At 43.0% G+C, this 24,881-nt stretch overlaps 1 protein-coding gene across 2 annotated transcripts in view; it reads right to left on the bottom strand.

Annotated features, from left to right (window-relative positions):
• gpr158a (G protein-coupled receptor 158a) overlaps positions 1-24,881 on the bottom strand; it is an 81,765-nt gene that overhangs the window by 17,384 nt on the left and 39,500 nt on the right. For both annotated transcript variants that reach the window (XM_079575904.1, XM_079575905.1), the window contains exons 4-5: positions 21,026-21,252; positions 19,082-19,150 (exon numbers count right to left, since the gene is read on the bottom strand). In XM_079575904.1, coding sequence (XP_079432030.1) covers positions 19,082-19,150; positions 21,026-21,252 — 296 coding nt within the window. The remainder of the gene's footprint in view (positions 1-19,081; positions 19,151-21,025; positions 21,253-24,881) is intronic.

The following is a 24,881-nucleotide window of genomic DNA, read 5'->3' as shown; positions in this document are numbered from 1 at the left end:
ACAGACACTACTGGTTAAATATCACTCCAAAAAAGTAAAGTGGCTCATTTTTTTTGAACCTCTTAACCCTGCCTGAACTGAGCACATTTTCTCCAGTTTGACTTTACCCAAATCTAAAAGCTTCTTGAAAAAAACATCAAAATAGCGACAAAAATAGGACAAAAAAGTGACGACAACATGAGTTTTGTTGGTCTTTTACATGTGGCCGTAAACTCCACTCAAGAAGCTTGTAGATTTGGGTACAGCTGAAGTGAAGAAAATGTGCTCGGTTAAGGCGGGGGGTTAGAGGTTAAAATAACTTAGACAAACACAAAAGCTGCAGCTGAATTTACTCTGGGCCTTTCCAAAAACCGCTCCCTCCTCCCTCCCCCTAGTGTGAGTGGCTGATCAGCTCCTTCACAGAGTCAGCATCCACACAGACTTAACAGGTACTTGTTACACTGGAGAACAGTCCCACCAGCAACCTCAGTTTGTGCTTATTTAGGAGCATCTAAGTGTTCATCTTAACAACTTTACCGTCATAGAGACATTTATTCATGAGAAAGGCCTGATATGATTTTATTGAGAGAGGAAAAGTTCTCACTTGTGAGTTTGAAGAAGCTAAATGATATAATGTAAATACGACATATTTTACTTTGAATTACTTTGTAGAATCATAAGGGAACTTTTTCTTTTTCATTTAATTTTCATTTTCAAGTATGATCTTTCAGAGTGCGTCTGAGTGTCGCAGCTCTCGTTTCTCTGATGAGTGAACCTCAGGAGGTGCCCTCACTGAGGCCCGAGTGGAAGGGTGTAGGGGAGGGAGAAGGGAACGGTTTCAGAAAGGCCCTCTGTGTACGGCGGCTCAACAGGGACAAAACTTCTTCTTTGTTGTGAGTCAGCGGTACATCTGCACAGCGCCACCTGCTGTTCATAGATTGTGCACTGAAAGGCTCGTAAAATGAATGAAACACATGGACAAATTCATTTTGCACTTTGAAGACTTTATATAAATGTAGTGAAGTAGAAAGGGTTAGTAAAAGTAGTAAGTTCTCAACCAAAATATAACTTGAGGAAAGGGCAGATCTTCAAAAGCTCTGCACAAGTACAGTACTTAAGTAAATGTACTTTGTTACGGATCACCTCTGTAGTAGTCCATGGAGTCTGGACATCTTAATAAATATTGCAGCTGTTTTGTATTTGTGACCAAATTTCAATTGTATTGTGACTTGTGTAGCCCATGCTGAACGCTTAAAATAACGACACAATAACAGTCATTTCATCTGACTATGAATTAAAAGTAAACAGAATATAAGTGCGTACATGTTCCTTATACCACAGTATCTTACTAACCCTTTTTTTATTTCCTAACTGATGTGAGCAGACATGACATGAAGCGGGCAGGTCATGCAGGCTCGGAGCAGCTCAGTGACGCACATGTGATTCCACTGGGACCACAAAGGTGACAGGAGGACTGGTCCCGCCCTTTCCCGCTCTCTGACCTCACCTCTTTTACTCTGACCACGCCCCCTCTGTCTGATTGGCCACACGCCCATGCTGTCGTCGTGCTGAGGTGATGGGGGAGCTGGAAGGTTCTCTCGAGACTCTCCCCTAAACCAGTCAAATCTAGCACACTTTTCATCCCATTACCACTCCAGACGTCTGCCTAATGGTGTGATCACACCTCGGGTACGTTTAAACCGGTCCAAACACATCAGGGTGACGTTGGGGTGCTCATTTTTGAAGATGTAAGCAAGGGTAGACAAGGACACGCGGAGGGAACACCTTTCAAAACAGAATGCAGACTCCTTCTCTTGTCAGATTCATTATTATTAAGTTATTTAGTGTCTGCAACAGTAGAAATGTAATTAAAGTTGAAATAAAATGAAAACATTTGAAATATTCATATAATGAAGACAAATATATAAAGCCTGTAGGATTACTGTACACCCAATATAACAACACATATTTCCTCCATTGAATGTGAGAGAAGGGACTGACATCTTTCCTCTCACTTTTCTCTTTTTCTCTTACACCCGATGCTGACACGACATCAACGGAACAGAGACGCATTTCTCACTGTTTTAATTATTACTGTCACAATATGGCCTAAATGCATGCAGATTTGTGTTGTTTTGTCCGCATGGCTTATTTGCAAACTTACTGTGCTGTGAATGCAGCTGTCACTTTTGAACTAAACTCTGCTTCATTCCTCCCTTGGCTCTCTCTAGCTGGTCATGTAGCTTAGTGTTTTCTCTCTGGACAGTGCAGTCATGGTGAATACTCATAGACTGACTTTCCCAAACTGGCTTCCCCTCGCTGCTTTTCTGTCGGTAAAGACTTTACGTGGAAGTGCGTGTTTCATGTTCAGTTAGATTTCTTTTAATACTGTACCACTTTTGGTGCAGAAATGATCGTACGGTTTTGGCCTCATTTTGTACTTGGGGGCTTTACAAGTGAAGCCCCAGGACTTAATGTACCTGGGGCTGAACCTGAGCATGAACAAAAAATGACTCAGAGTGATGCAGGACCAAACCAGGACTATGGGGTGTCATAGGTTGCCTGTTAGATACCTTGTTTTCAAAAAAACTATTTCCTGTAATCATCCTTGTATAGTATGACAAATTGGAACCAGAATGAACCATTGAAAGAGTTGAGCCAGGCTAACTGCTGCAGTCTCCTGCTCTAATGTTAGCACAGGTTAACCAATTGGGGTCAGATTGAGTGATTGCCACTGTATTGAGGAGAAAAGACTGTCTCTATAAAGCTACAGGGCTATCTCCAAGAACAATGGCTTTTAGTGCCAGAATCAAAAGCGACTTTGTTCTTCTGTGTGTGTGTGTGTGCTATTATTGTCTTTAAAGGATAGACAGATCTTTTTATGATTTTTTTTTTCATCAAAATGTAGGCTACATACTAATTTTAACCATGCTCATTTTCTCCAATTAGACATCCGGAAACAGCTGTGATAAAACAGACTAAAATGAGTAAAGGAACCGAGATGGCTGCTGCCTTTGTTGGCTGGCCTCACGACACGTCACGCCTTTACAAACGTGGAGGATGATTAGAAGTATTTCCTTTGAAAAAAGCTCATTCGGGGATCTTTGAGAGTGTCAGTGATAAAGCAGTAATTCATTATTTGCTTTCTTGGTGGTTTAATTCCAAGCCATGGCAAACAGCGAGTTACAAATGGACAAATCGGATATAAATACTTAGTTATTTCTTATCTCTATGTTAATTAAGTTGTATCCCCAACCAGGTTTACAGGGTTACACTAGCACAAAGCAAGGTGAAACTTCATAGTATTTCAGTATTATTCTCCTAAACATTCTCCAGATGTTGAGCAAGGTTTGGGCAGGAGTTGCTGGGAGATATTGTGCATGATTCAGCTTGATGGAGGAAAACGAAACGCCTAAAGGGAATCCACCCATGCAAGCTTCTTCTCGACTCAAACCCAGGACCCTCAAATCAATCTGACCAGGCGAGTAAGCTTTTGCTGAATATGATTGAAGTTTTATCTCCACTCGGCTTCTGGGAAAGTACTGGCCCTGAACCCTTGTCTGACGCTCTCTTAAGACCCACATAAAGATCAGGTTCTACCTCCCACACCCCCTTTTAAAAAGCTTCCATTAATAATCAATGCTAAGTGCTGGGAATCTTGCATTGAGCTCAGCGAGATGCCAAGCGGATCAGGTTTTATTCACCGATGCTTGTGCGTGTTGGGGGGTGTGGTGTGCACGTACGGGAGGAGTGTCTCATGGCCGTCGATAAGGAGGAGATAATTATCGACACTCATGCGTACTACTCTTGAGTCTGGTTACAGTGGAGGCTACAGGAAACGCTGAGGTCAAGTCTGCCGGCGCTGATATACAGTATCTGGATTACTGTATCATCTGGACTGAGGACAATGAGGAAAAAACATGTTTAGTAACTTTCCACTGGGGATCAAAAGAATCTTTCACTTTGACTAGATGCATCGGTTGAATAAAACATGTACTAACAAACAAACAAAGAACAAAAAGGTTTTATATTTTCATAAATGTCTGATTCGATATTGGCCTCTGTTCATTCAAACAAGAGAGCTAGACAGTTTGGCTGCATTCCGAATTCCTTTTTTATGGCTGATTATTTTCTGATTTAGGCTGCCATAGTGAACCACTTACTCTGTGACATGGCATTTGGGAATTTTAAGCCTGTCGTAATTACATACTGTGACGAGAGTTAGCATTGGGGCTGAAGTGTTTTACGCAGGGAGATGAGAGAATGTACTCTGCGGATGTGGGGCAAACACAAGTTAGATTAATTAGCCGTTTTAGAACCGCTATCTATATCTTCTTTTTTTTAAATGAAATCTCTGTATCTTTACTTGTCTCTGAAACGCAATACGATTCAAAAGCTAGCCTTTCACTGACAAGACTTCTAACCCCTTCAAAGAAACTCCTTACAAAAACAGGGCATTGCGGAACATCTCGGAGGACTTGGTATAACACATTTAGTTGGTCTGATGTCTGATGGACAAAAAAAGTACTCTCACAACGTGCCCATGGCTCCAGTGAGACTCAAGCAGATCTGTTTGAAAAGTGCAGATTTCTTTTTTTTTTTTATAAGGGTAGTTTTCCAAGAGACATTTTTTCCGAGACACAGTTCTGGAATCACGAGGGATTTCATTTCCAGCCCTGCAGTGTCAACGCATATCCTCCACGGATTTAGCAGTCATTGTTTTGTCAGACCTACTCATGTCTTTTAAAACTTATATTAGTTTTTAGGTTGTAATTGGGGACTCAAGGGCATGATTTCCTAGACTATAGAGGCTTTTGAGTATTAAGTTTTTAGCTTTACAAATACATCTATGTAATTTCAGGATAAGACTGTAAGACTACACGAAACCCACTGTATAGTTACTTTTTGCCTGTAGTTTTGATCCCAACTTTTATTAAAATGTTATGAGTTTCAATTGTCATATTCCATCTTTCACGACTGCATTGGAAAGCCATACACTTCAATGACGCATCCCCCACAATGTGAATTAATATGCAAAGAACAATGGGACGAGGCAGGGATTCGCACGTTCACCCACTTTGTTCGACAATCAACACTTGTCTTTCTCCTTCCTCTCTTGTCCTACTCATTTGTCAGTGGAGTACATGGAGAACATCACAGCACCCACCAGCTGGCCCGGCGCTAGCGAACATCGCCCGGGTTAGCCGCTAAAGTGTGTGGATGTGGAGCGCGGCGTGACGTCAGGCCGCCAGCTGTGGTGTGAGTGGCAGACTTCCAGAGAACAGTCCGCTCACTGTCTGCCCAGTGTTATTTGGTAATGTTATGGACTATGCACTTGTAAAAAATTACCTCTTCATCTATCATCGTCGCATGGTGGCTGAGCTCTCGGACCATGTGGACGTTTCTGTGTGGCGTTAGCATGTTCTCCGGCTGCTGAGGTAATGTTTGCGAAGGCTCTCAGTCATTAAAGCAATTTCCATCACAGTAAATAATTAAATGTCATTGACTGGTCTGGGCTGACCGAGATGTGGATGTTTTGCTCACTTTTGTGGTGAAAGTGTAAGACTGATTAAACAGACCTCTATCTCGCGTGTTTAACCAGACATGCATTGATCTACAAACGCGAAAAGAAGCACCTGAAGATGTCTTTAGCCATCGACCCAGTCCAGTCCACGATATCAAATCATCTACTACAATTGGCTAATCCTCTAACTTGGTCCTCCTGGTGTAGGATTGTACTATACCCAAAAATTGCTAGCAAAAACTCACGGAAACCAAAGAGTTGAGTTTTAGGTCATAATTTGCGCCTTGTTTTGTTCACGATTTCAACTTTTCTTGTTTTGACACACCGTTGGAATACCCAGAGGCTTCACAAACAGATTTCTGGACCTTCCAATCTTTATGAAGCTAAGTGCAGTGTGATCCTTGCATTGTAATTTAATACCGTTTGGCAGTGCTGGCTGGGATCACCAAAGCTCATGCAAATAAGGCTCTTACCGAGATGAAAATGCTCAAATGAAGTCATAAATTAGCACTGTAAAGCCATCAGTCGTGCAAGATGTCGCGGCGACGTAAGCTTTCTTCCAAGTTCGGGTCAGGACAGTCATCTGCATTCCTAGTGGCAGTTTTAAGAAGCTTTATTAAAACATATCATATTTTTCCTCAATGATAAAGCACAACATATACATTTATAAAATTGTTTTATATTGTTAGAATATTTTCAAAACACAGTGGTTTACTTCGTCCTGCTGTTAAACATTGTATATGGGTTCATGGTTTTTTGAAAGGAAAGCCTTTAATGCCGGGATTATGGAGCCATACAGTGACGAGCAGTGACTTGTGACTGGATATTTCCTTGGGTCTGTCTCCGTATGAGTGGAGAATGGAACGGTGCAGCCGGAGGACTGCTTCTGTCACAACAACTGTCTTGGGCCTGTCTGAATGTTTTGACGTCCATATAGTCAGACCGGCTCGCGGACTGTAGCTCCGCTTTGTCATTCTCTTCTGCACAGCTCTCAATTGAAGGAGCAAGAGGAAAAAAACAGTCCTCAAGTAGAGGCACTGTCACTTTTAACATTTTTCAATTCGGAGTATTTACGGCTCTTACCATTACTATACAATTACACACACAACTACGGCTGCAAGTAGCTTCTTCGCCAAGTATGATGCGGCTACTAAAGCAACTGCTGTTATTGATCTGTCTGTCTGTCTGTCTGTCTGTCTGTCTGTCTGTCTGTCTGTCTGTCTGTCTGTCTGTCTGTCTGTCTGTCTGTCTGTCTGTCTACATCTATCCATAATTGCATCCAGCTATGTATCTTCATATATCTATCCATTCCATATAGCTCTCCATCCACCAATCCAACATTCAATCTATCCATGAATCCATCCATCCTCTCCGCTTTTTGATCTCTTCAACACATGAATGAAAAGTTTTCTCATGTGTGTGTGTGTGTGTGTGTTGTTTCTGTGTGTTTTTTTTCTCGATCTTGTCAATATCATTTCACCCCCACAGTGTGCATGAGTTGTGACAGCCGAATTGGGCCGGTGGAGGTCTTCCTGGCTGGCCGGGGCAGTAACGGCGATGGATCTGTTTTCCAATGAAAGCCGACACTCGCTGGCACATGGGGAGACTGTTTTCTGCGCGCAGGTAATGCTTCCGTCTGCTGCCGCAGCTCCCGGAGGTGGGCCGGGTGTAAATTGCATCCAGCTTGGCCTCTGCACCGACGACCAACACCAACGCTGCCGCCTGCCTCCTCCCTACCACCTCCGGATATAGCCTCACACGTTGGAAAGCCTTTGGAGCATTAGGTGCTGTATGGTTTCGGGGGAAAAGATCTCATTTGGGACTTTATATAATATTATATAGTCCCATATTATAAATGTCTAGGAACATTTTTCAGAGATTTCCGAGAGATCTGAAATATGAGGTGCTAAACTAATCGAAGACTCACATGGGTTTCAGAACATGTTTGTAGAGCTCTTAACATTTAGCAAGTCAAATCAAAATATACTGTAGATAGCTGTGCATGTATTTTTATTTTAGATCCAGTAACTCCAGTCACCAGAGAGGGACAGAGAGGCAGACACGCAAGAGTGAGAAGGAGAGAGCAGCTAATGCACACAGCAGGCTTCTAGATCCACTTAATTCATATTGAAAGAGTCAGGGGCTTGTGGATGGAAGACAGACAGAGCAGAGGAGAGCAAGAGGGGCCGGAGTGGCCGACAGAGAGCAATTCGTAGCCTGTCAGGTCAGGATATGCTACTTATGCTACTCCCGATCCACAGGCTCTCTTATTTGCCCCGTTATGTCCTGAGAGAACCCACACCACAGCCTTTTCTCACATTTCAACGCACCTGAACATGTTTAAAATGTGCACAGCGAAGAACTGAATATTGGTTTGAGATGGCCTGATCTCAGTACAGAAAAATTGCTATTCCCCCCTCCCATCAGAGTAGAGTAAACTTCTTTTAGCATCATAGATCTCCATTGTAAACACAGCATTAGTGAAAGAAAAACCTACCATGTGCACCGTTGCGTGTCGGAATACAGCACATTTTCCTCCTAAATTAGCGCAGCGCTAGCTTAGGCAGTTGCCTTGTTCACGTCTCAGCTCTGTCTTGCTATGAACTTCAGCTGAGACGTGCTTCCGATCAACTGAAATGAACAATGTGGGTCGATCTGTGAGAGCTAGAAATGAGTATAGGCAACACCTGATTTTATGCAACTGCCTCCAACTTTCACAGTTTGATAACTAAGTAATTCAAGCAGTACCTGGACATTAGAAATCGAGTCAATAAATGATAGTAAGAAGCGATGAAGCTGGGCTGGTCAGGATTTTGAATTGGCCTGATGCACCCTCTGCAGGCCCTAGTGGCAATGACATGCTTTCACTTCCAGCTAATGGCATAACGGACATAAGTTGAGTGCAGAACTGCTCAGAATGGGTCCGGTGATGCAGTTTTGTGCTCCCTCTGATGCAACAAAACCCAGGAGTGCTTCAGCAGTAGTAGAAAACGAAACAACTAAATGGGACAGGATGGCTCGTGAAAACTGCGTGAAAAAGCAAAACATTCTTCCAGGTACTGTATGTTGTTGATGAGCGAACAATGCTACATCATGGCTAAAAGCTCAAAATGATCTTGGTCAGAAATACCGAAGGATGTAGGACTGCAGTGCGTGTTTTAGGTTGATAAGAAAAGCCAAAGCAACCGAAGAAGGGGATATGCAAGCTCCACAAAGAAATGCCCCACATGCTCAGAGAAGTCAGCCAAGCGCCACCTTTCTGTGACAGTGCTGGGACAAAAGGAAACTCGAGCTAAGACTTTGTGGAATATAAGGGAGAGGGTCGCCCGAATGTAAAGAGAAGGGAAGCGGAAGGTTGTTAATATTCAGCAGCAAAGACACAAATAGCCCAGTCTCCAGAGGGGCCTGCGTTGGGGAGCAGCCAGTAATCCTATACACTGTGTTTACATGGAGTCATCACCGTGCCATGGCCTGATGATCAAACAATGGCGAAGCTGCTGCCCGCAAGGAGGATCAAAGGTTTGTTGGAATATTTGTATTTAGCAGGGAATTCAGATCAACACGTTTGCTAATCTTTTATTAAAAACTACACAAAGTATTTATTTAGATCATGAGTGTATGACGTCATGTAAATGTACTGTGAAAAAAAGGCCCAACTGGGAACAGGAGTCGAGAATTAGCACTAGCTACAGACTCTTTGTTCTTTGCAAAACGACTGCAAACAACACACCACAGATGACAACTTGAACAACCCTTATGTTCGAGGTAAAAAAATAATTGTTCGCTGCAGCCCTAGTAGCCTGGCACATGAAACAAACACTGTCACAAAGTTCAACGCTTTCCCTCTCAGCTCATAGATACAAAAGGCCACATTGTAAGAGGGGGCGTGGCCAAGCGAGGAGGAAGGAAGTGTGTGACGGAAATTATTTCTGTATATCTTTTTGAACTATGGGCGTATTGAGCACACACAATAAAGTCGAGTTCAAAATCGGGTGCTCGGGAATGTTTTGGCACAGCATATTATCCAGTGGAAGTTAAAAAAAGGGCACTCGAAGTTAGCAGTTAGCAAGTAGCATGAAGCTAGTGTTTAGCAAGTAGCATGAAGCTAGCGTTTAGCAAGTAGCATGAAGCTAGCGTTTAACAAGTGGCATGATGTTAGCGTTTAACAAATAGCATGAAGTTAGCGTTTAGCAAGTAGCATGAAGCTAGCGTTTAACAAGTGGCATGACGTTAGCGTCTAACAAGTAGCATGAAGCTAGCGTTTAACAAGTAGCATGAAACTAGCTTTTAACAAGTGGCATGACGTTAGCGTTTAACAAGTAGCATGAAGCTAGCGTTTAACAAGTAGCATGAAGCTAGCGTTTAGCAAGTAGCATGAAGTTAGTGTTAAACAAGTAGCATGAAGTTAGCGTGTAGCAAGTAGCATGAAGCTAGCGCTAGCTGGTTATATGCACAAATTTGGTCTGTTTTGCTACTCTTCATGTCTGTATCTTTACTTGGTAGAAAGTACATTCGTAATTCATAGTTGTGGAGTAGCAAGTGAAATAATAATTACTGTATTTATAGTTCCTAAATATGCAAATCTGGATCTAAGGTCACATGACTGTCTCATAAAGGTGTCCAAAAGTTGGGCTTCATGTTGGTCAGATGATAGGACTTTCAGCCATAAGATGAAGGTTTGTAAATCCAATCACTTCCAAATGATGATCAGGGAAAACATTGAGCTTTCTCTTTGGAGATTTCTTTCCAAAACTGTCTCTCTCCCAAATTTTGTCCTGACATTCTTGAATGGCGTGAATGTAACTTCTGTATTTCCTTTCTTCCAAGGGGGGGCAAACAATCCAAAAAGCAACCCTAATGGCCTTCAATTATACAAACAAACTTTTCTTTTCCCTCTCTGGTCATTGTAAACTGATGTGACAAATCCAATGCACCATTTTAATTGTTACGAATGTGGACCTGCGGTTGTTTAGTTTGCCCTCCACAATGCAATGCTTCAAATTGTGTTACATTTTCCGCTTTTATACCCAATGTGCTGCTAATCTTTATTGTCCTCTGCACAAGCCACACTGTACAAACATGATCCTGCCAAGCCAAACACGCACAATAGCCTCCGCTTTCTTCCGCATTTCCGCCTCTGTTGACATATCAGGATCGCATTCTTGTTTTGACTGGAAGAGAAACGTCATTGTCCGTTCGCCGCATCCCCAATCTCTGTCACCCCCGCCGCTCCTTAAGCCCCCCCACCCCTACCCGGCAGCTATGGCCCGGCTAATCCTTCCTATCCCATTCAAAACCGCAAACGCATGTCCAAATTTATTTCCTTTCTTCTTTCTCAAACGCTCTGTCATCTCCCCCCCCCCACCCCCCCCGCGCGTAAGAAAAAAAACGCAGCCCAAAAATAGCCACTTTCGGCGTGGAAACGATCTGCTCCTCGCGTTCTTTCTCCCACTTTGCCATTTCATCTGAAGTCGTCGCGTGTGACACATTGGAGGGGGACGGCGGGGGAAATGAAACACGTCGCTCCGCAAAGACACTCGACGCATCTCGCTCGATAACAAAGGAATTATTCAAAATAGAAGCGGCGCGCTGGTACGATATGTGCATCTATTTTTAGGCTTGAGCAAAATGAGGAGGGGGGGGAGGCGGAGAGAACCGTTTACAGTAGCATGTTGCAAACACACGCGAGAGGCCAGTCAAGCTCCTGCCGCCGCGTTTCAATACAGGTGCTTTTTTTGCAGTTTGTTGTTTTGTTCACTTTCGTCGGTGGGGGAGAGGAAAATAGTGACAAAGCTGAACGAGAAAGTGACAAACTTATTACAGCAGATGAACGGAGATACAGGGAGTTTAACGATTGAAAATAGAAATGAAATCAAGATTGCAATGGCAGTGTAGTAACATAGTTGTTACACAGTATGTTGGAGTGAATTGCAGCAGAAATTGTAAGCTCTTTATTATTTCATCAAATGAAGACTTTAAGGGGAGACACCCAACAGATAAAAGTCATTTTAACACAGAAAAAGTTCAATGTTTCACAATAGATTTATATGGGATTTCAAGGACCATATTCTCAGAAAGCATTCTTCTCACGTTGGTGCAACAATATTTACACTTTAGTAGCTCCTACAGATGAAATTTGGCAGCCTTTGACGGAACACGGATCAATATTTTGAAGTTGTTTTTTTTCAGAGGGATTCTTTAAAGGGACTATACGGAGTTTAAAAATGTTCAAATGATGTATTTTCCTCCCCCTACATGTTCCAGCCATGTCCTAATGTGTAGAATGAGCTCAGACCTGTTCATCACAACTGCCTCTAAAATCCTGCACTGTCACTCAGAAACAGGGGCGGACTGGGACTGAAAAACAGCCCTGGACTCTGACCAGCCTGGCCCAAATTAGCGTAATTGTGACTTCCACAAATACACATTTTAACCTCTTACCACCTGCTTAACATTAACGAGTGCATTTTCCCCAGTTCGGCTTTTTATTATTATTATTTTTTTGTTGGTATCATCAGCAAAAAGAACTGGAAAGGTGGTCGTAGAAACAGAAGCAAAATCATTAATATAAATAATAAATAATAATGGTCCCAAAATTGAACCTTGTGGTACACCACACTCCACAGAATTCATTTTAGATTCATGTTTTTTTATACTGGGCTTTACCCAAATTGAAAAGCTTCTCGACTGGAGAGCAACAATGTAACGCCTCATTTGAAAGCTAAGGCCTTCAAAAGAGATGGAAACTTTTCGTCACGTCCCCACATTTTTGTCATATTTTTGTTGTTTTTTAAATTATTTTTTTCTATCATTTTTTGTTGTGTTTTTCCTCACGTTTTTGTAGTTTTTTTTTGTCCGTGTTTTTCTCATGTTTTGGTTGACTTTTCATCCTCTTTTTCTCGATATTTTGATACTTTTCTTTTTAGCTTTTAGATTTGGGTAAAGCTCGGTTGAGGCGGGACTGGTGGCCCTAGAGCCAGTGGCCCTTCTGTGCTCAGAAAGTTGTTAATTTGGGTCCGAAGTGCCATCATGCATGAGCTTAATATAGAAGGTGCAGTGACACGTATGACCTGAGGTGGCAGTGGTGAGTATAAAATGTCCAACTGGCCTCCAGCCCCTTTAATATCTAATTAACTAATTCCTGATTTATTGAGTTTTGAATTTCAGAAAACAGACATAGATTACTTTCAAAATAAGCTTTAAAATTTAAAGCTGGCTCACCATGCTTTTTAAAAAAAAAAATTATGGAAACATGAAATAAAAACTTGCAATCATTTTTTTCCACTAATCTACAGCAAAAGTCTCAAATTGATATATCTGCACTAAACTAAAGTTTCCCTTATATTTACTGGTAGCGTCTTGCCTTAAAAATGCTAAATTTGGACCAAAACACAGCTAAAATGAACTTAAATTGGGAACATTATGTCCAAGAAAATCAAAGAAAACATATTGTCTGAAACTGGTTTTGAAGAAAACACTCAATACCCAAAGTTAATTTCCCCCATATGGAAAAAAATAATAAAGTATCAGGGCTCTATGCTTCAGTTTTTAACAATCAATTTTAGTCCATTTCTTATTTTACCATATATTCAGTCATGTACAGAACATCGGATGAAGAGATGAGAGTTTGGCTATTATTGACTTTTATTATTGATTTTTTGACAACCATGGCTCAGTGCTGCTGGTGTTTAAATCAATATTACTAATGAGTAGTGATAAATGTGGGTGTAGTAGTAGTATAGCACAGGGATAGTAGTAAAGTAGTAGTAGAAGTTGCAGCAGGTGTCGTAGTAGTTGTAGAAAAAGCCTCATCGTCATGCTTCATTACGCTCACATCAGTACAGTCCCTCTGCATCTGAGCGCAGCGTGGACGTGCATCCACGCACACAAAGGAGCTAATTTTAGCCCTGATGTCATCCCGACACCAGCTGGATGCAGCCGCAGAAACCTGACACTGTTTTTTTTCCCCCCCGCTTCTCTTTTCTCTGCACATTTTCCGTCATTATTACATTCCAGCACCTTGTCGTGGCAAATTGCATTGATTAGGCCGCTCTGAATCAGTTGGCTTTAATTACAGCCCGGCCCTGCACCGCTGGGCTGAGCGCGCGGGCGCACATGATTGCAACTAAAGCGCAATTACCCGACGCCCCGAGCGAGCGAGAGGAGCCGGACTCCCGGATCAATGGGGCGGGGGCGGGTGTCACTGAACTGGACACGCTGATACGGCTGGTGGAGGTTCATACCAGGATGAGTTAAGATAAGGCCAAGCGCTGATCCAACTTCTGCTGGTTTAAGGGTCCAAAAGTAACTCTGGACTATTTCTTGATGTAGTCCTGCATCAGAGATATGAATTAGGTCTATTTGAAAGTTGATTTAGTTCTTGTTTTGTCCTACAAGATGCTAAGTTTCACTAAGATTCCACTCTCATTCATTCTTGTCTATAATGCATGTTGAAAATGGAGCGTCTGACATGAATATGACCAATCTCAGAGTCAGGACTATTGCTATTAAAAGGGGGGGTATTATGCAAAATGGACTTTTTCAAGCTTTCCATCATGTTATTATGTCGTTCCCTCATTAAAAACATGCCTGAAGTGTTGCCTTGGCACATTCACGTATTTTCGAGTAATCTGTAAAAACTCTGATGGCGGCCATTTTAGGGATAGGTTTGCCTGAGTCCTCCTAGGAACGCCCCCACCTCCTGGAGACGCCTCCGAGCTTTCGTCACCAGCCGAGTAACCAACCACTGCTCCTCAGCAGAACCCCCTCCCCACTGATGCCACAGACAGCGTGTGGAGGGGGCGTGTCGGAAAGGCTCAGAGGTTCTTAAAGAGACAGAGGCCTATTTCAAGACATTCACTACAGCCATTTTGAGAGAGCAATTTTATACAAGGCAGTTATTCTAATTTACTGCATCTACAGACCAACAGAAGTTTTCGTGATCATTGTAGTGTGATATAGACTGGTGCTATGTGATTGAAAAAAGCAGAATACCCCCTCTTTAAATGCCCTCTTCCTTAAATTATTACTTCTATCTCAGCATCCAACACTATAATCCCACAGCAGCTAATACACAAACTGCTCCACCTGGGGATTAACACATCACTGTGCAACTGGCTGCTGGACTTTCTGACGGGGAGACCACAGGCTGTACATGCAAGTCCTCCAGAACCATCACACTGAACACGGGGGCTCCCCAAGGCTGTGTGCTGAGCCCCCTCCTGTTCACTCTGCTGACCCATGACTGCACTCCAAAGTACGACTCAGACCTCTTCATCAAGTTTGCAGACGACACAACAGTGGTGGGCTTCATCAGCAACAGAGACGAGTCAAACCACAGGAGTGAGGTGAGCAGTCTGGCCATGAGGTGCAGAACAATCTCTCTCTAAATGTGGAGAAGACAAAAGAGATTGTTGTGGACTTTCAAAGAGCGCGGGTCCAGCATGCTCCTCTAACAATCAACACAGAGAAGCTCTCATGGACCATGCACACTACATCACTGGTCAAGAAAAGTAATCAGCGTCTCTACTTTCTCCGCAAGTTGAGAAGAGCTAGAGACCCAGCCTCCGTTATGTGCAACTTCTACAGAGGGACTATAGAGAGCACCCTGACCAGCTCCATCACTGTGTGGTTCTTCTACAGAGGGACACTAGAGAGCATCCTGACCAGCTCCATCACTGTGTGGTTCTTCTACAGAGGGACTATAGAGAGCGTCCAGACCAGCTCCATCACTGTGTGGTTCTTCTACTGAGGGACTATAGAGAGCATCCTGACCAGCTCCATCACTGTGTGGTTCTTCTACAGAGGGACTATAGAGAGCATCCTGACCAGCTCCATCACTGTGTGGTTCTTCTACAGAGGGACTATAGAGAGCATCCAGACCAGATCCATCACTGTGTCATTCTTCTACAGAGGGACTATAGAGAGCATCCTGACCAGCTCCATCACTGTGTGGTTCTTCTACAGAGGGACACTAGAGAGCATCCTGACCAGCTCCATCACTGTGTGGTTCTTCTACAGAGGGACTATAGAGAGCGTCCAGACCAGCTCCATCACTGTGTGGTTCTTCTACAGAGGGACTATAGAGAGCATCCTGACCAGCTCCATCACTGTGTGGTTCTTCTACAGAGGGACTATAGAGAGCATCCTGACCAGCTCCATCACTGTGTGGTTCTTCTACAGAGGGACTATAGAGAGCATCCAGACCAGATCCATCACTGTGTCATTCTTCTACAGAGGGACTATAGAGAGCATCCTGACCAGCTCCATCACTGTGTGGTTCTTCTACAGAGGGACTATAGAGAGCATCCTGACCAGCTCCATCACTGTGTGGTTCTTCTACAGAGGGACTATAGAGAGCATCCTGACCAGCTCCATCACTGTGTGGTTCTTCTACAGAGGGACTATAGAGAGCATCCTGACCAGCTCCATCACTGTGTGGCACGGCGCCAGCACTGCCTCCTGCCGAAGGAGCCTCCAGCGCATCGTGAGAGCAGTGGAGAAGATCTGCAGAGCCCCTCTCCCTCTCTATTAAGGACATGTTCTACACCCGTCTCACCTGCAAAGATGACCCTTCGCACCCATTACACAGTCTCTTCAAGGTAATGCCTCCAGGGAGGAGACTGTGGAATCCGCGGACCAGGTCCAGTCGACTGAAGAACAGTTTTATCCACGAGGCTGTCAGGAAGCTGAACTCCCTCCCTTCCCTGCCTCTGTGCACCGAGCCCTCAGTCCCCTCCCCGGGCTCCACAACAGTGACGAGAAAACGATAATTCCGACTAATAAAAATCTTTGGAATCTTTTAATCTAACTATCATCCATATTTTGGCAAAACTGTGTTATTTTTTTTTGACAAACACAATTGGTTGTTGTGAAGCATGTTCAGTCTCGTCTCTACCCTCACCCTGATCCGTCCCTGGGAAAGCGCAGAAAGCCGATAGCAGAGCCCTCTGTATTGATCACTCGCACTGGCCGCACTAAGACATTCTGCAAACTTGGGATGTACTCTTGATTCTGTCTCCGCTCACACGTTACCCCGTCCTCCGCCCACTCATCTGCCTGGCAGGAACACGCTGTCTGTACTACCGAATATCGCCTCTTATATAAACGCTGCTTGTCCAGACACGGATTCCGGATGACAATGCTAATGCCGTGATGCAGATGATTAGCAGGTAAAGCGTTGGAGGCCCCGTCGTTAGCCAATATGAGTCACTTACGCGATATGAGTCAATCACGCTCGCCCGTCAGCCTGAATGTTTCACTCAGAGGAAATGAGTAATAGCATTCTCTGTCAGTTGTAGCCTTAGTTCACTGTCTATTTAGGTCACAAAAGATAATCAAGTGCAAAAATTCAAATCAAAATGAAGGGGGAAACAAATTACATTTAGAGATATCTGTTTGAAGATGTAGCTGTAGATTTTAAGCATAAAAATGGCTACAAAATCTAATTAAAAGATTGAATCTGCTTTAAAATCATGTCTTGATTTTGTAGATGTATTAGTCACAAAGATTTTTTTCCTGAAGGGATTTTGAATATACATTTTAATTTATGAAGAAGCTCAATAAATCAGGCGAGGGATTAAATCCACATATTGTTATGTCCGAGACGAGAGAGTTTGGAATCTGTATTCCTAAAAATGGCTACAATAGCGGAGATGTTGTTGCAAGAGAGGAATGAAAACAGGCCCTAAAGCAGAGGTAGACAAGTTTGTGTCGTGGAGGCTGATTTTCTTCATTGCCAAAATGCCAAGGGCCATAACTCACAACTGTAGCCCAAAGCAAAGCATCTTTCCTCTACAAATAGTAGTTTTGTACGTCATATACGACCTAATGGGGCGTTTAGCTGGGAAATGTGAAAATATCAACAGTATATCACATATTTCAATGGTTCCCAACCTTTTTCGTTTCACGTACCCCCTGGAGTCGTTCATTTATATTCTGAGTACCCCCAACATTTAGGATCCTGCAATTGGGATTTAGCTGTTGAGTGCCAACAATCCAGACCGTTTTTCATATTTGTAGCACCACAGCATATTCTGTGTTATAGCTATGGGCACATGCTATGGCTCATTTGAAAGACGAGACTCTAAGCTCTCCGTAGGTGAAAACAGTTTAATTCTACTCAAAAATCCAAAGCTAAACAGAGCCTACTTTGATCAAAATCACAGCTTTTTTTCTAGATTCAGAGATAATTTGTGTTTTATGCAATACTCTCCGTTCTGATCTCTCCAACTCTCTCCTCTCTGGACGGACAATAACGTTATGTGAAGAGGCAAATGCCTAAATATATTCGTTTCAAGTCCATTTTCAACTATAACATTGTTGACACGTTTTGAAACACGATCGCTTTTTATCACATGTGGGTTTAAACAGCCTGGTTCTCGGATTGAAGACTTTATCAGGATGTTTCTCCTTGGACCTTGGACCAATTTAAAAACTTAGAGAAACGTTAAAATTTCAACTGTTTTGATCTGTCCATGTGAAGCTGTTCTGCTTTGTCAAACGCGCTCCAGAGAGCGAGAGAGAAGTGTCGGCTTTACAGCTGCTATGCAACACCACGCCCCCTCAGGCTAAAAAACCCCCAAAGAAACGCAATAATACTGTATATATAATATGTCACTTCTGTTCCTCACAGAAGTGACATAAATGACGATCAAAAACTTGTGAAGAGTCAGGATCTGGACATATTATATATTATTATTGCGTTTCTTTGTTTTTGATCGTCATTTATGTCACTTCTGTTCCTCACAGAGCTTCCAAAATCACACGTAAGGTGTATTCGAGTGTCTACTTTCGTAATAAAAAAAAGTTTTTCCGTTTTTGCAATCAATGTGTTAAGTGACCAACGAAACAAAGTTTACTTAGTATTTAGTAGTGTGTAGTAGTGTTCTGATCAAAAAGCTGAAACACTCTCAAAATCAATCATTATTAACGAAAACACAATTTTCATTTGAAAGTAATATTGGAATAGACAGTTTCACCTTAATTTCTTAATCTTAATCATTCCAAATACCCCATAAAAGTGCTCAAGTGACCCTGTACCCCAGGTTGGGGAACACTGACATATTTGGTCTCTGATTCATGAAATAACATTTTCTCTTAGGGCCAAAGGTTTTATGCTGGAGGGCCGGATTTGGTCCTCGGGCCTGACGTTGCCTACCCCTGCCCTAAAGTGTTGTAACTTCTGTGAATGCAATTGAATATTTCCATATTTATTGACCATATTTGGAAAACCGAGTCATCTTAGTCAAGCTCACTCGTGGACAAAACAACATAAAAGAAGCAACGTAGGGGCAGGTTTTGTGTTTTGTTTTTTTACTCTGACATTGGCCACTGTGTGAAAACTAAACATGTGTATCTATCTATGCTCCAGTCATTACTACACCTCCATCTATAGTATTTGAAGATAAATATCAAGTCAGATAGCACAAAAGAATTCAAATCCTAAAGTTTGCATTCTTTCCTAGTTTTATGGCTGTCAGCATGTCACTTACCCAACACAACCTCCACAACCCGCCAAAGTGTGTGAAACGAGGACAGGTTCACTGGGTGTAAAAACGCTCCAGTGCTGGGACTCACCGGGAAGTAGAGGAGAAGGGCTCCGCACAGAATGGCCTCCAGCAGAACCAGCCCCGACGCTCGGATGCCCTGGAGAAGGACACACAGGACAGAAATCTAGTGAACAAAAGTATTTAAGGCCGTCTGAAAGCTTTCGGGACTCACTGAATGCGCGCACAAAAATCCCCATGACATTTTTTTTCGGTCCAACGAAAAATGGCCCTTTACTTTTTAGCGTGCTCCTTTAAGTGCAAGTGGACAAATGCACGCACTCGCAGGAGCATGCTGAAAAGGAGGGGGGGGGCAGTTTTTATGTCGAAGAGAAGGTTAAAAGAAGATCATGCCGCCCTGAGGACATTTTTTTTACGAAGGGCTAACCACTCTGCGAAGCTCTTATGTTATAAAAGTAACAACAGATACTGGCCTAATTGACATGGAGCCTTCAGGGGCTTTCAGAGAGCGGAGAGCCGGCAGCTGGGGCCCTCTTTTTTATACATGTATAAACCACAGCACTACGGCGCAGATGTGCACATGTGGTTTTTTTTTTAGACAATTACAAAACTATTTGGGGAAATGTTTAAGTCAAATCCCAGAGTATCGGCCCAATCAAAACAAGCATAAAGCTCCAGGATCAATTGTTTGGAAGGTTTTCTCTGCTGACGGAGCCTCTCGCCAGAAAACCTACAAAGCAATTGATCCTGGAGCGTTGTAGAGACCAGGGTGATCAATAGTAAAGGCGCCATGCTGACCACTCATACAGCGCCTGGGTCACTGTAGTGGGTCACTACAAGGTCAAATACCCACAAATATCCACTTTCTTTTTTCGCATACTAATTCACCCTATGACAATTGTTCCGGGGGAAGTCCATGATGGATTTACAGACTCCTCCTACTCTGCTCCGTCCAAACATGTTCCTAAAAAGGGCAAAAGGGCGGGATCTTCACTGTGGACCTCCTGGGGTGTGCAGTTCGCGCCTTTTGCCCTGACGCTAACAGCCTGTCAATCGAAGTCAGGCCCTCATTAATAATTTAGACAACAATTCTAACATGTACCTTACGGAAACCCGCCTGGTTTCTTTATTATATCTGACCCACCGTGATCACAGGAGGAATATCTAGCTGTAGAAAGTTTAACATTATTGGAAACCGGGCAAAATAGTTGCTTAAAACGTGTGTAAAGAGCAATGCTTTCTAGCTTTTTCTGCCGCCACTAGATGGAGGTACTGCAGCAAGAGCTCGGGCCTATTTTTGAAAAATAATAATCACAATAATTCAAACTATTATTTGTTGCCTTTAAAAAAAAGTCTATCTTTATTTTATTTACTTATCTTCTGAACACATAACAACAAATGATTTCAAGTCTGCCTTGACTGAGGAGAGGTCTCTGTTTCACACCTGCCCCCTGCTGGCCAGCCCTCTGCTCAAACTAAACAGGGCGGTCTGATGACATCATCACACAGCGCTGTTTGTTTTTTATGTGTCAGGCAAAAGCATGAGCCATGACACGTAAAACGCAAAGGGAAAATAATCCTAGCGGCATGAAATAATGCAAGCGAGAGGGCATTCTTAGTAATCGTTTTTGTCTATAATAAGTTAAAAAGATGAAAATCCTCATCATCAACCAAACATTTACTAAAGCTACAACTATTGTCTTTATTTTTATTTATTTTTCTTTTTGGAAAGCATTCTGCTGAAGTGCTGTTTTGTCTAGTCAAGACTGTTGTCCACAGTATTTTGTGTTGTTTTGTAATTCTGTCTTGGTCTGAGCTTGTCAGATGTATTTTAACTGTTGAAATTGTTACGTAATGTTTGTCTTTGTGTTTTTGAATAACAATAATTTAAAAAAAAATACTTCGATTACTTGCCGATCACATCTGTAATTGCATTTTGACACAAGCCTATTGTCCCAACCATACATACTGTATATATGTAAAGAAATGACTTTGAAAAGCAAAGCTGCTGCACCTTGTTCCTCCTGTAGTGGTAGATGATGACCATGCTGATGAAGAGCAGCAGGAAGCAGAGGCACTGGAAGGACAGCACGGCCAGGCGCAGCGCCCCGTCCTCCCGCACCACACAGGGCGTGTCGTCCTTACAGAAGGCACAGCCCGGAGCGCACGGCAGGCAGTCGCTGGACCAGCCCTCGTCCGCATTAGGCCCGCTGTCCGACACTTTCCCGCTCTTTCCCATCCCTGCAGAACGAGACGTGAAAACGGCTTTAGCTGTGGATTTAGGAAGTCAGTGAAGTGCCCATGGAGAGCTTTAAGCATTTCAAATGAATCCCTGACACAGAACCTAAAACTTATTCACAATTGTTGCTTGAGACAATTATCCAATCAAAAACAAGAATGGCTCCCACGTTTTGGGTTGCCAGAACCCTCTCTCAAGCCGAAATTTCAGCTTGTGATATTATGACATCAGCGCTACAGCTGGCCTCCACTAATTTACCTCTTAACCCCCACCTTCTCAGCTTATGTAATGCCTCATTTAAAAGCTAAGACCTTCAGAATTGATATAAGATTTTTGCTTCGGCCGTGGCTTTGTTGTCATATTTTTGACCCTCTTTGTTACAATTAACGCGTTTTTTGGCATATTATTGTAACTTTTTTGTTGGTTTTTCATCACTTTTTTCATCAAGTTTTTTCTCGCTTTTTTGTTTCATTTCCATCCTCATTTGTCTCTTTTTCGTTGCTATTTTGAAGTTTTTGGATGGGGTAATGCTGAACTAGAGGAAATGTTCCCTGTACAGGTGGGAGTTAAGAGGTTAAAGGTAACGTTTGTAGATTGTGCTCTTCCGAGTGGATTAAAAACTACACTACAACGACTGAATTTAGGTCGCTTTAAGCTGCTCCATTTCTCATTTGAAAGCTAAGCTCAATCAGTCTGGCCCGCACACGCACTCATTTGTTTGGGGACAGGTGCTGGGATTGTGGAGTTAGGAGAAGTTTCCAAACTGGTTTTATGCACCTAATCTGACAATCCTAAATGGAGCTCTTTCTGCTTTCTGACTGGATAATCGTCTCATGAGCCAAACCAGCATGTAAATACAACCAACTTCTACATCCTGTTAAAGCTTTTTGTAATTGTCAATTGATCAACATTCATGACCTTGGGACGATCCAGTTGAACTTGTGCGTCTACAGTGATCGAACTAATAAATCAACATTGTTATCTGCGAAATAATATTTGATTTGATTCGGGGACACAGAAAGTGCAATGTACAATGTCAGAAGATCCAGTGTTGTATTGACGGTGGGAGAGTGTGACCACTGCGCAAAGCCTTCTCCAGCACATTCCAAAGCTCCTCAATGGGGTTAAGATCTGGGCTCTGTTTGGGCTCTTTCACAACGTGAGCTCGATGAATCCTGGCATTGTCATCCTGGAATATATCCGTGCCATCAGGGAAGAAGAAATCCATTGATGGAATAACCCAGTCAGGATGATCTCAGTCTTTGGGAACACGGTGTTGCTGAACCTAGACCTGACCGACTGCAGCAGCCACAGATCAGAACAGTTAGTTACATCCAGTTGGACAATTTTCTTTTCAGTCAGACACCTTGTACCTTTAAGCTACAACACTGATCTCTTTCTGACAATTTCTTTAAAAAAAATATTCACCAAAGCCCCTGCCTTCTGTCTAAAACTTAGACATCTCCAAACCCTGGAACTTCAACATATTCCCTCGGTTCCTGAGCGTCCTCATGCGTAGAAACGAGTCGCCTCTCTCTCTTTTCTACTTCCCGCCGTATTGATTGATCCGGGGATGTGCGGACGGAGCGGATGAAGTGGCAGTATGACAGAAGAGAGTCTATGGAAGCCTTTCTCTCCCTGACCTTACAAGGATTCATCGACGTTGTGTCAACAGAGCTCCAACGGATCTATATGTGTCCGCACGTAAAGTCAACATGGCCGCCCGCTCGTTCGCTCGCACTCATTTCAAAATCGGATCAAGGCGGTTGTGTTGTGAAAGTGCAAAAAAGAAAAAAAAAAAAAAAAACTGTCCTGATGGAAAAAGTGTTAGAAACGGGCTTCGGGGAGACGGGTTTTGAAGAGGTTGATGTCTTTCTTCGCTTATTGTCTTCGTGGGATTTCCAGTTCTTTGCACAGTGGCAAAGATTAAAAGAGTTTGATGACGTTGTGATTAACATCGGCTTTTCTTTTCATTTGCAAAAGGCTAAGCTTTGCCAAAGGCCTACCATTGCAATTCAATTATGGATAAGTTGTTCTTCAGATGCACGTTGCCAGTTTGAACAGTGGGAGCCAACCTGCCGATGGATAGGACAGCTCCACGACAATGATCTATTCTGTTCTACTCTGCAGTTATTAACAGGAAATGCCATTCAGTCACAAATAAAAACAAATTACACGTCAATGCGATACATAGTAGTGGTTCTAAGTAGCCAAATCTTTCAAGTTTAAAGGGACATTGGTTAGAAAATGCTATATTACTGACCCAAAAAGGTTTCTACTGGCTTTACTCCCATTCCACATGCATTGTTAATTTCTTCTGTCCCGTAAGACTCTCCATACTTGGCTGCCCATTAAAATATACCTCCACTGCTTCTCCAATAACAGTCCCAAAAGGCGCTGCAGCCTATTGCATTGTAGTAGCGAATGTCCGGTGGAGGGTTTTGCCTCTTGCAGCTCCGTGAAGAAGTGGTGGGGCATTTGTAGAAAGTGATTCTTTACTTCGGTCGACAATTGGAGGGTCCAGCCCTTGGTCTTTTGATGATAAAGAAATTTGGCCAGGCTATGAAAACTTGCCTACGCCACTGTACAGTATTTGCACCACTGTTTTATTATTTAAAATTATGCAAAATCGACTTTTTCAAGCTTTACATCATGTTATTATGTCGTTCCCTCATTAAAAACATGCCTGAAGTGTTGCCTTGGCACATTCACGTATTTTCGAGTAATCTGTAAAAACTCTGATGGCGGCCATTTTAGGGATAGGTTTGCCTGAGTCCTCCTAGGAACGCCCTCACCTCCTGGAGACGCCTCCGAGCTTTCGTCACCAGCCGAGTAACCAACCACTGCTCCTCAGCAGAACCCCCTCCCCACTGATGCCACAGACAGCGTGTGGAGGGGGCGTGTCGGAAAGGGTCAGAGGTTCTTAAAGAGACAGAGGCCGATTTCAAGACATTCACTACAGACATTTTGAGAGAGACATTTTATACAAGGCAGTTATTCTAATTTACTGCATTGACAGACCAACAGAAGGTTTGGTCATCATTGTAGTGTGACATAGACTGGTGCAATGTGATTGAAAAAAGCATAATACCCCCTCTTTAAAAAAAAAGGTCATGTACGATGAAGAACGATGAGAAAGAAGAGACGGAACAACACACAGAGCGATGCCCGTTATACAGAAGACTAGTCGAGCCCTGACAAAACGTTTCCATCATAGAGTGTTCTTTGGTGCCTGTCTTCGCAGCGGCAAAGTGAAAAAGGAAGGAGAGGAAGTGGGAGTAAGGGAAGACATGTCTGAGCCGGAGGGCACCACAATGGCTAGCCTTGGTGGGAGGAGCTTGCAGTGAAACTTTTGGCCACAAGAGATTCGAAGATTATCAAACTTCATCATCTCCCAACATGAATGAATGACTCCAAACACAACTCTGGCCATGTTTTTGCGGAGGGAGCAACGTTGATCCTGCCTGTTGTTATTAAAAGTACTAGACACTTTGCTGCTTCAGTCTCTTTTCAGACAGCTCCAGGTGTATAAACGTTCTAAAAGTAGAGTCAAAATGATTTAAGAAAAAACTTCCGGGGCCAAACGAGGGCAACAATCGAGCCCGGGGGAGCGGCCCAGAGCTAATGGACT

This window comes from Gobius niger (assembly GCF_951799975.1).
Source record: "Gobius niger genome assembly, chromosome: 18".
Classification (NCBI taxonomy): Eukaryota; Metazoa; Chordata; class Actinopteri; order Gobiiformes; family Gobiidae; genus Gobius; species Gobius niger.
The sequence above is the reverse complement of the archived record's forward strand: the minus strand, read 5'-3'. Positions and strand labels throughout refer to the sequence as shown.